This window comes from Nymphaea colorata, chromosome 3, assembly GCF_008831285.2.
Source record: "Nymphaea colorata isolate Beijing-Zhang1983 chromosome 3, ASM883128v2, whole genome shotgun sequence".
NCBI lineage: Eukaryota > Viridiplantae > Streptophyta > Magnoliopsida > Nymphaeales > Nymphaeaceae > Nymphaea > Nymphaea colorata.
Genome location: NC_045140.1, coordinates 18,291,423 through 18,303,368, shown reverse-complemented (window position 1 = coordinate 18,303,368; position 11,946 = coordinate 18,291,423). Strand labels below are relative to the sequence as shown.

General features: G+C 36.9%; 1 protein-coding gene across 2 annotated transcripts; it reads left to right on the top strand.

The window, feature by feature from the left end:
• Nucleotides 1-3,469: 3,469 nt before the first annotated feature.
• On the top strand, nucleotides 3,470-11,913 carry LOC116250772 (uncharacterized). 2 transcript variants are annotated; one of them, XM_031624698.2, is made up of 17 exons: nucleotides 3,470-3,884; nucleotides 4,472-4,529; nucleotides 4,732-4,975; nucleotides 5,106-5,203; nucleotides 5,298-5,398; nucleotides 5,535-5,613; nucleotides 5,783-5,843; nucleotides 6,773-6,819; nucleotides 7,456-7,548; nucleotides 7,659-7,749; nucleotides 8,671-8,719; nucleotides 9,710-9,826; nucleotides 9,920-10,067; nucleotides 10,157-10,249; nucleotides 10,357-10,425; nucleotides 11,554-11,596; nucleotides 11,688-11,913. In XM_031624698.2, the coding sequence occupies exons 3-17, from the start codon at nucleotides 4,918-4,920 to the stop codon at nucleotides 11,786-11,788; spliced, it is 1,248 nt and encodes a 415-aa protein (XP_031480558.1). In that variant the 5' UTR covers nucleotides 3,470-3,884; nucleotides 4,472-4,529; nucleotides 4,732-4,917; the 3' UTR covers nucleotides 11,789-11,913. The 2 variants fall into 2 exon arrangements, with proteins under 2 accessions (XP_031480558.1, XP_031480559.1); XM_031624699.2 differs by having other exon boundaries at nucleotides 4,472-4,544.
• Nucleotides 11,914-11,946: the final 33 nt, after the last annotated feature.

The following is an 11,946-nucleotide window of genomic DNA, read 5'->3' as shown; positions in this document are numbered from 1 at the left end:
CCTATAGGCACTACTCTTTTAGACTGTATTGATAAATGCATGATGCTCCAGTTGTATTACTCCTTACCCAAATCTTGAAACAACTTTAACCCTACCCAAATCTTGAAACAACTTTAACCCTGGCAGTAAGGGGTGAAGGGGGATAGATAATCTTAGAGGGTAAATGCATTTTTTTTTAACAAATAAATTTTCAAAAATAATCTTATTAACAATTAAATTTTCAAAAATAAATCTTTTTGGTTCACTGCAACCGAGACATACTTCTTAACAATATGAAAAAAGTTAGCTCGTTTTTTATAATTGCCAATTTTTTTAAGTGCGCTTTGAAAAGTTAGCTTGTTTTTTTATCATTGCCAGTTCGGTCGGTGTTAAACGCTTTGCTACTTCTTAATTTTGATGGTTCTCTAAGTCAAGTCGCCTAACTAATCAAGTGGACGTAGGGAGATCTTGCTGGCTAGTTTGGTAAAGTTTTGTTGCTTGAAATCTCTGAAAGTTCTTTTTCCTAAATCAACAAGCAAAGTGGAGGCGTTTGGCAGATCCCCATATATTATCAAGTGGGTGGTTGATGCGTAAGCTTAGTTATAATAAGATCTTTGATCTCGAACTTCAATTGTATGGGTCTACGCACTCTGCGTTCAGCTTCATAATTAGGTCTAATAAGATCATGTAAACATCAATTGCTTCGGTTTACTTGACACCATACTCAGAATTTCGGGCTGATGATCAACCAAATCCAGCAGATAAAACTGAGGTTGATTAGCAGTAGGCGAATTTTATTTAGGGTTGTTCAACCAAATGCAATGGATATCTTATCTTGATCGACATTACTGTGTTTAAGGCCTAACTACTTGATTCAGAGACATAAGTGGGTGCAGAAAGATGTATGATCTTATTAAAAAAGATGCATCTTGGTTGATCTAAGCAATTACTTCAACTCTTACCACTTTCACCCAAATGATCTTGGAAATCATCAGATGCTTTCTAGTCTGATATTGTTTGGGGACAGGGAATTCAGTACCCACACTGAAAATCCAAGGCCAGAAGTGCCAGCTAAAAAAAGAGCAAAAATCCAATACAAAGTAACTACGTGCCTACGTTATCTGGTCTTTAATGAAAAAGCAGGGCTGCACATGGTTCGGTTGTGAATTTTAGAGCTTCTTCTTTTGGCTGTTCTGGATTCATTATGGATCTGACGTCCAATATGTCCAATTGTCCTAAAAATAAACCAAATTTCTTTCCTCTACTTGACATCGAAGTTCTAACCATCTTGCAATTCTACGTGCTCTAACATCGTAATTTTTGTAGGACACTAAGATGCATTTGGTAAGAATATTAGATGGACCATCATCCGTCTCAAACATCTCGTTTAAAATAGGATGTTAGTACTGTATCGTATTCTTCCTACGAAATATAAGTAAAGTAATTGATTAAAATACGAAGGGAAGGCTGCCTTTGGCTGATACTTGCAGGTACCCCCCATGCCAAAGCGAAAACGATGTATCTATTTCATGAAATTCGTGGCAAAGTTGAGTTGAACTTTTTGTTTCCCTCCTTGGGCCAAGAAGGAAGAGAGAGAGAGAGAGAGAGAGAGAGAGAGAGAGAGAAAAAGAATCTGAAAGGCATATTTTAGGAAGAAAGTAAAGCAGGTCCCAGCATATGCCAAGTATCCCACGTGACGTGTTTGGCAGATCTGTCTTGAGTTTTCTTATTTTAGCGCTCCTTGTTTGGCATCCTGCAACCCTTTAACACGATCTGACACTGGCAAAAAGTTTTTCGTCGTGAAAAATGACCATGCTTGCTCGTATCATATCCACAAAACGACGGAGATCCATTTTCCGGCGAGAGCGACCTTTGTCGTGCTAGGATATGTGAGAGTGTGCAAGGGCGGAGTCATGTCTGAGGCAAGTCGGTCTAACGAACTGCAATCAGGATTTTTTTTAGAGGCGAGCTAAACGAACTGCAATCAGGATTTCTTTTAGAGGTGGGCTAAACGGTCCAACAAACTACAACGAAGAGGGTTAGATTTTGTAGGTTGAATTCGGGTAGAGTTAAACTGCAACTAAAAGGGCCTGTGACATTGAAGAAACTTTTGTGCGGTGACTGTAAACATAGGAGAACTCCACCTTTGAACCACATAAAACGTTGTGTTTTTTTTTTTCCTTTCTCTTTTTCTGTTTTTTCTTTTATTGGTGTGTTAAGAGAGAGTATGGGAAAGCCACATTCCTAACATGATAGAAGATCTACTTTCGATGTCTCATAATACCTTACAAAAATCTTACTTCCGATGCAGATCTGATGTGGGACAAATTGGGGAGGCTCAGATTTGGATCTCTGCACAAGGTCGGCAATTTAATTGGTGTTGTACAGTTGACTTCTTTTTTAAATTAGCCACGAGGAACCTCTGAAGATCTATTAGCTTCCATTGGAGTCTTTATAAAATATTCCGATGGTTTGTGCTTAATGATTGAACAAAGGTCGCATAGGCCTTTTCCTTGTTTGCTTGGTTGAGAAACAAACATGATATTAAGTCATTGACCCCACTGAGCAATCAGAGGTGCGTGCATAGTGGGGCTCCGCTTATGGAAGTTGACATTTTCTATCAGGCCATACTTATTTTCTGCAGTAAGAATCGTTTTCGTGAAAAATATTTCCATGTTTGATGGGGGGATGTAGTGTTGCAGATAAACTCTCCTAAAAGGTAGACCTAGGAAAAGTTCTTTCTTCCAATAAACGCCCTGGTGGCCAACTGCTAGCTTGTCATGGTTTTTCTTTTTTCAGGAAGATGAGGTCTTATCTCCTATCCAAGCCAATGTAGTATGTTAAAGCCATTTGATCTCCTTCGATTGAAAGGACCAAACGATCTCTCTAGTTAGCTAGCTTTTAGCTTCATCGTTCATTACGGGTGTTCTTTATTACTCTGATCTTAATTCGAAAGTGATCTAAGCTTTTAGGATCCTAGATCCAAGGATTTCAAATCCTTGATTTGTGACAAAGATCTGAAATCCAACGTTTCAAAGATGCAAGGATTACACTATTGATTTGCAAATCTTGCATCTTTAAAATCCATGGATTTCGAGTTAGGCTCTCTCTTCCTTCTTGAAAGCTCAATGGTGGCCTTAAAGTTTATGGTTCTCAGATTCGTAAATTTTGCATATTGAAGTTCGTGGATTTCAAATTAGACCCTCCTTTTCCCATTGTTTAAACAAAGTGGATCCCCACAACAAAAGAAATTACATATCTGAAATCTATGCTCAACTTGTATGTTAATGGCGGCTTTTCCTTTGCTTCAAATTGACATTCTAAAGATTCGAAATAGAGACTAATCATCTAGCAGCCCCCACGTTATTGGGGGGCACTAACCCTTTTCTTCCTTATAAAAGTTCACAAAGCACTTGCATTTAGCAGGAAATCTCTTTTTGTAATTTATTTCTCCCCAAATGAAGACTTTCAAATCTTCCTCTTCTATGACTGTGGATATAGCCAATGACCCTTCTTTTCCTTTTTGTCTTGCTCAACTCTACTGCATCACGAAGTTGGCGATGAAGATTTGCTTTTCAGGGACGTTCGATGAGGTGGGAATCGGCTGTTGAAAGTGGAACTAAAATTCAATTTCTTAAACATTTGTCATTCGCCGTCAAACAGAAAACTAAAACGAGGAGTTTTCACGACCAGATCTGGAACTAAAATGCCTGGATCTAAAGTCCCACCCAGACAGGCCACACTTTTTTTTCTCCCCTTTTCCTTAATGCTCGGCAGGGCCGCGTTCCTGCTCATCGCTTTACCGCACTCTCTTGGCTCCGCGTTCATCAATCCAGCCGCAAACTTACGAAGCAGATATCCACCTTCTCGTGGGAAGAGGAGCTCAGTACCGTCGCATTTCACTGGTACCAATTCCTCACCCTCTCTCTCTCGCGCGCGAGCGCCATTTCTTGGATGCTCGTAAAGGGTGATTTACACTATTTGGGGACGATTTCTTCCGTGACGTTTCTGGATTTCATTTCTCTAGAACTCTGTTTGCGTCCTTTGGCTGAAGGCTCCCTCTCTCTCTCTCTCTGTGCATACGATATTTTGGTCCATCTGCTTCAATTGTGCAGAACAATTTTTTTTTTGTTTACCATAATATTCTGTTTATTACTTTCGGGCGATTTTTGGTGAATCTTCTTCTTACTGTTAAATCTATGTTGTTTCAATTTTGAAAGGTAATTGCTATGGCAGGGTAGAGGTGGGTTTGCCATGTATTAGGTTTCACGTCCCGGGTATCCTTTGTGCAGTTCCCTTTTCTGATACTTTGTGTTCGGTAGGATTTTCAGTTTCAAAGTTGTTGTTTGTCAAGTCAGATCTAAGCTTTACTGCGCGTATTTTACTCTGCTGGCATTCGCTTCTATCCGACTGTGCATATTATCTTCCTTTCATGGCTTGAAACTTTGAATTCATCCAGGCAGGCTCCTCATTATGCAATCTTTAACTACAGGTTCTAAAGAATCAGATCCATGTTTCTCAAGAAGCACCTGCTTCTCCTGCTCCAGCAGGTGAGCTAATTGAAGGTCCTTGCATATTCCTTGTACTGAGAAATATGTATATTTGAAACCTGTGGAATTACGTGGATGTATTTAAACCTCTGGAGTACCAAAATATATGTATATTTATTTAAACCTCTGGAGTACTAAAACATATGTATCTTTTAAACGATTTGCAGGTGCATGTTTTCTAATTTGTTTGTTTATTTCTTAGCTCATGGTGTAGGAATGCCAAGTGCATGGCCAAAATGGAATGTGGAAGTGAAATTCCATTGCACATTTGCCTGGTATAAAATACCGGGCATTAAGATTCTAGGATTTTGATTCCAGGTATTCAAACGCCACTTAAGTTGCAAAATTTATATTCTTCTTCCGTTCTCTCTTCATCTTGTTTGATGAGATGGGTAGCTCGGAAGACAGAGTGGTTGCCGTGATAATGGTTGGTGGTCCGACGAAGGGTGAGTCTGCTTCTTATTGCTTTTCTTCAGACTTGAAATCTTTACGCAACCTTTGGTTCTAAATTTTGTCTATAAGTAAGATTTCTGGGAAAAATTGAAGCTTCTGGCTTGACATTTTGCTGAATTTCAGGAACACGTTTCAGACCCTTGTCATTTAACATACCAAAGCCTCTATTCCCTCTTGCGGGGCAGCCAATGGTCTACCATCCAATTTCTGCTTGCAAAAGGGTTCACTGTCTTTTCTCTTAGTTTTTCTACTTCTTGATGATGGCTTGAATGAATCTCTCAAAATTCCTAAACATTGATTGGTCTCTGATGGCAGATCCCCAACTTGGCGCAGATCTATCTTATAGGATTTTATGAAGAGCGCGAGTTTGCACTATTCGTCTCTTCAGTATCAAACGAATTGAAAGTTCCTGTTAGGTAATGTTTGGTGTTAGATTTGTTCTTTATATTTCTCCCATGTTGGAGAATTTTGATGGAATTCCATCAACGGGCTTGGTTTGTTGATAGGATCTTGCAAAATGACATCTTAATTTTTCATTTGCTGTGAATTTAGGTACCTAAGAGAAGACAAACCGCATGGATCTGCTGGGGGGCTTTACAACTTCAGAGATTTAATCATGGAAGATAATCCGGTTAACTTCTTTTACGATGTCCTGCTATAGAGTTCTTTTAGTTTGTGCATTTGGTTTAATCTTCTAGAGACAATTTCAACTGAGATTGGTAGATAAAGTATCAGCAGGAGCAATTGGATTTCTTTCTATATTGACATGATCGTTTCTTTTCTCCCTTGTTTCTCAACAGTCACAGATAGTTCTGTTGAATTGTGATGTTTGCTGTAGTTTCCCATTGCCAGACATGCTGGGTAAGCTTCTGCCTGTAAAAAACAGTTCTATTGCTCAAAGAAATGTCCCTTTTGTGATATTTTAGAATTATCTTTCGTTGATATGCAATGTTATCCGTATCGTATGATACGGACGCGTATCGTACGATACGTCTCGTATAGGTCAAGAAAACCTATACGATACGTGTTTGAAACACGATACGCGTTCGTATCGTATGCATATCGTCTGTATCGTACGATACGGGCGATACACCCCCGTATCGTACGATACGGGAGAAAACACATATTTCTTTATTTTTTAAAAGTTTAAACACTCCTCCCCTCTCTCTTCTTGTATTTAAAGACTCCAATAGACGTAGGGGGGAGAAATTTTGCCCATTTTCATAAAAAATAACCAAGGATTCATCAATTTGGAAGATATTATCATTGAATCAGGAAAGATGATAACTATATGTTTTGAACTTATAAAATTGCTAAAACTCCAAGTCCTAAGACTCTAAGTCCTAAGATTCTATAAAATTTTCAAGTTTAAAATCGTGATGGATGCTTATATGTTATTCTTAAAAATTTGATTTCTTATTTTTGAATGTATCGTTAATAAACATGAATGTTCTTTATGTATGATGATCTTTTTTATATTTGAATACATTTTTCTTAATTTCTGATTTTTTGTTCATTTTTTTTCAGATTTTTAATGATTTTTCTCTATTTTTTATTATTTTTAAATATTTTTTAAAATTTAAAAATTAATTTTACGATACAGTACGCTACGTTTGCGATACGTTACGATACGGCGTATAGGTCGGCCCGACCGATACGCGATACGCTACACCTTTTATAACATTTGATCCATCACATTTACGTTCATGTGTTTTGTCCTGCCACATTAAGCAGCAAATGTCTCTGTACTTTATCCTGACAACTTGTTCATTGATGGTCATTGGTTGCAGATGCTCATAGAAGATATGGCGGTATGGGCACCGTCTTAGTCATCAAGGTAAGGTATCCATTAATGAGTAACTGTCTAACTGCACTAATTTTTTTTTATCTTTCATAGAATGTGCCTCTGTGCGTACATGCACATGCACCAAAAGCATGCACACACAGAGGAATTGTTTGGCATGGCATACCTTAATGGAAGCAATAAATTCTTGTTTATAATGAGGAACTGTGGATGTCTCGACAAGTTGAAAAATGAGAAAAAATGAACTTTCATAAAAGATAGTATAAAAGTCCATTGAGATCCTCAGAATAGAGGAACAGAAGCTGGATGAACAGGAGCCTGATACTGATATCTGTTCGCTAGCTAGATTTTATTCAATGGATTGAATCATTGAATGGCCTAATCACCAAGATGGATCACCAAATATATCCAAAACATGCATACATTCTTTCAGCATCTTTGTTGGCAATTATTGTTTCTTTTCACATATTCTGACTTAGGTGTTTATGTAAAGTTATTCAGTTGCTGTGACATGAATCCTGATAATTGTTGTGTGATTTCCCATTTGCACTTTTTATTTGGATGGAGTTTGATGTGGGGGTTTGGAAACCTACTTTTTGATTTTATGAATTCTTCCTAGAAGCTTTCATTTGTGCAGGAAAAAAATGTCATCATCTGTTGCGTATGCAGGTATTTCCGGAGTCAGCGAGCCAGTTTGGTGAGTTAGTGGCAGATCCAGAAACTAATGAACTATTGCACTACACAGAAAAACCGGAGACTTTTGTATGTATATATCAGTGATTGAGAAGCTTGACTTTGCTGTTAAAGTTTATCAAAATGATTATATTCATGCTATGTAAATTTCTTACGATTATTTGTTGCTTCTTCTGCAGGTAAGTGATCTAATAAATTGTGGTGTATATATATTTACAACTGAAATTTTCTCAGTCATCCAAGATGTTTCTACCATAAGAAAAGACAGAGGTCAGTGAAATCTTGCTTCAGTTGGATTTTCAATTTTTCAACCGGAGGTTTATATCTGCCAAAATGTGAGAAGTGAAGTTTCCATCTGTGTACTGTATGCATACACATTAAAAATGTTTTCTACTTGAATTTTGGTAAGGAATCACTTGGACATTAATAAAGTCAGAAACTTTTAAGAAACAGCAGTGGCACTGTTGTCCTTTGTTTTGGACTTTTGGGAACTTCTCAACAGGATTATACGAAAATAGTCACTATTTCTGGAAATGAAAATTTTCCTTTTGAAATCTTCTGGTAGTGAGCATTCATTAGGAACAGGATGGTGCTTACTTTTGATGTTCATGAATGGAGCATAGGCAAAACATGCTGCAATATGGGCGGATAAGGCTGCCAATTGACCAGTTTAAATGGTCTAGTTGCAACGAAAAAAGTGCCAACAATAATGCCTGACATAGAAAATGATGACTACCACTCGTTAGCGCTGAACCTAATGTCTGAAGAGAGAAGCTCATGAGATCGAAGGTGCCTGTGTTGATGACCTATGAAAAGAAAGAGATGCATATGAAACAAAGTGATTTGGTATCATTTGCTTATTTGGTGCTTCCATGCTATGCACCTACCAACGTGCTGAAGCCATGATTAGTTCATACTAAAATTCATACTAACATTGGACTTTTGCCTTTATTTCTACCTTTTTCTTTCTTATATTACATCATATCTTAGTACATGCTAGTCTGAATTTGAAAATATGTTGACTCTTATCATTTGGAAAATAGTGCAGATTGATGCTTGGCAATCTATTTCAACTATACCTTTTGCTTTGTCTTTCATAAACCCTTTCATCTTTATCTATATGATATTTGTATTTAGTTGCTTTTTGTTTGAAGTTGTTATCCATTTCTGAGTCCTATGCTATACTTTCAGCTACTTTGCGGCGTATATCCAGCTTTGAAGCTCTTCAATCAGCAACTAAGTAAGAGCGCAGCCTACTGCTTGAACTTCTTTTTTTGGTTTATGTAAAGTACAAAGCAATCTTGTATCATCAACTGAATAAAGAATATCACAACACTTTTGTTGGCTATCAATTATCATAGCATTCAGTCATACTTTGGAAGTTTCTGAATTCATTTGCATGCCATTCACTAGAATAGGAAGAGAAATAGAGTGTCAACATCTCTTCAGTCACAAAAGATATTTTCAAACTAGAGAAGTGGAATCTCCTCGATCTCTTTTATATGAAACAAGGCCTAACAAGAACTGTATACAAGTAAGGACCAAAATGGTAACAAACTACATCAGATGCCATTAATGTTAACATGCACAAAAACATTTCTTTGTCTGTTTCATATAAAATATCCACTATCTTCACAAGATCATCCATTAACAATTCTTGACAATGATTGGCTTTGCTGTACATAAATTTTGCACTAAAACAAACAAAATTTTCTGGAAGTAGCTTTTTATACTTGTACACAGTTGCCTCTAAATCTTAGTTCCCTGCTGCGATTAGCTGGAAGCCTGGGGCTGATGCTGTACTTATAGATGTAGCTAAAGAAACTTGATCCTTGTATATTAGATTTGTAAGCTGATTAGGATGTACTAGGTTATAACTCCACTTTTAGCATTCTGAAGTTAATGTGGTGTACATGATCTCTTTGTGCATGTATTGCATGTTAAGTGAAGGGAATTTATATTTTGAAGAGAATCATCTTGAGCAGGTTTAATTTTTTTATGGTATGTTTATACGGTAATGTGATTTGAAACAGAGATGTCTGTGGTGCTCATATGCTCAAATTTGGCAAATGTGATTTGGACAATTGACTTTTAGTTTACAGTGTATGTACGGACATAGTTCAATTTGAGAAGGGAATAGGTGCATCTCTTGTAATAAAAATTTGGTTCACTAAACTGAACAACCTTGAGGTCGAGGAAAACGCAGTCTAACCTTTGAAATTTATGGTAGGACTCTCCCAATGGATTTTGTGAGGTTGGATCAGGACATTTTATCCCCATTAGCTGGAAAAAAGAAGTTGTACACTTATGAGACCTTGGACTTTTGGGAGCAGATCAAGACTCCAGGGTATGATCATATATGTGACATTCTGCTGTTTTTAATATATGGACACTACCTGCTTTTCAGCATAATCAGAAGGCATTTTTCTATGTTCTGTAGAATGTCCCTTAGATGCTCAGCTTTGTACCTTTCCCAATATCGGCATACTTCCCCTGACCTTTTGGCTACTGGTGATGGCACTAGAAGTCCCACTATAATTGGTGATGTTTACATTCATCCTTCTGCAAAAGTTCACCCGACTGCAAAGGTTATTAGTTTCAAATTGTATACATTTTTTTAATACAGCATTCCCATTGCAATCCTATTTTGATGACTTTATTATTTGTACATGAACAGATTGGTCCAAATGTCTCCATATCTGCAAATGCTCGTATAGGAGCTGGTGCAAGACTTATCACTTGCATCATTCTTGATGATGTTGAAGTCAAGGTCAGCTTTAATTCTGTACCAGTCACTAATCATAAGCACATAAATACATTTATTCCATTTTAATTTTTTCAAATTGACTATATCATAAATGGTTACCACAATGGCAGGAACATGCATTAATTACTCACTCAATTGTTGGATGGAAGTCATCTATAGGGAAATGGTCAAGAGTTCAGGTAAAGCTTTGCTTCCATGTAATACCAGCTTAATATTCTGTTTTTATCGTCTTTTGTTTTTTTACTGCTGTTGTCCTTCTTGATTTGTTCGTTTTCCTTAGGTTTGGTGCTTTATGTGAGAAGTAGTTGTCATGGATTTTCTGGTTTCTAGAATTCCAGTGAATGCTTGAATAGAGACTGTGGCTCTTCTTCACTCCTTTTTATTTTTTTTTCTGACATCTTTATTGCCTACAGTCATATTGTCTACGTTACTAGAAAAATGTTAGAAGGGAAGTACGTTTATGTTGGAAAGAAGTAAAATCAACTTATAGTATCTTGATTGCCTGGATTTGTGTTGGTTATGTTGCCAGAATGATGGAAGAGGAAATATCTTCTTCATGCTGGTTGAAATAAAATCAAGAATAAATCTTAGTATCTTACTTCCAACCCCATATGCTATTATTGTAATTTCTCAACTTATGGAGCTGTAACGGTTTGACCAGCTATTCAGCTATGGATTAGAGTAAAAGTAGGGGGATCGCTGTACACATGCATTCAGGTTGATCGGTACACATATTTTGTTGTTATTATTGATTAAAGAAAATGTGTTTTTGCTAAGCCTTATTTGTGTTTAATAATGGAATGCAAATTGATTTTAAAGATCGTGATTGTTTAATTCCTTATTTGTGGTTAACCATTCTCTTTTAAATAACCACTGTTTCATGTCTTTATAAAACCAAAGATATGTCATCTAGTTCTTGGTCTACAACAAAGCCATTTTGGTTTATTGCGAGCCTTGCAACCATGTCTAACCTATAGTTTCTATTATCAGATACATTCCTGTAGGGTTTCCTATCATCGGCTGTGAATCTTTGAATGGTTAAAGTATACTTAGCAGAAGTGCACATGCTGTCATCGTTTTTTGATGTCATACTAACTCAATTTTACGCACACACCCACACCCACACCCATGTACTGCAAGTATTATACCCTGATAGTGTTCCTACCTTTAGCTCTCATTTTGGTAACTGTGGGTCAAATCAAATACTTTAGTGGTAACCCATATGAATATATGATATTTGCTGTTTTGCATGTAAAAGACATCCTGAAGTTCATGAAATCACTTGAATTAAGTGTTCATTTTCACAGGGTATAGAAGATTACTTTGCAAAACTTGGAATAACGATCCTAGGTACACATTTTTACTTTAACATTTGTATAAAGATACTAACCCATCTTGGAGTTGAATTTGACAACTTTCAATCCATTTGCTTCAAATGTAGGGGAGTCCGTGATTGTGGAGGATGAGGTGGTGGTCAGCAACTGTGTTGTACTGCCTAATAAGATTCTCAATATCAGTGTACAGGCGGAGATTATTTTATAATGAAATGAACACCGTGCTGTTTAATCTTTCCTTTTCCCTTCCTTTCGTGCGAACAAGTCAAAATAGCATTAGAGTTTACTTCATTGTATTCTCTTATCAACTTAATAAAAAATCATTTTTTTTTATCTTATTGAATATGGACCAAAGGCTCAGGATTG

Bases quoted from the DNA above. Each gene is read 5' to 3' on its own strand.
- LOC116250772 (XM_031624698.2), top strand. From the start codon at position 4,918: ATGGGTAGCTCGGAAGACAGAGTGGTTGCCGTGATAATGGTTGGTGGT. The intron at 5,204-5,297 runs GTTCACTGTCTT...CTCTGATGGCAG, and splicing joins CAATTTCTGCTTGCAAAAGG to ATCCCCAACTTGGCGCAGAT. The intron at 10,250-10,356 runs GTCAGCTTTAAT...CCACAATGGCAG, and splicing joins TTGATGATGTTGAAGTCAAG to GAACATGCATTAATTACTCA.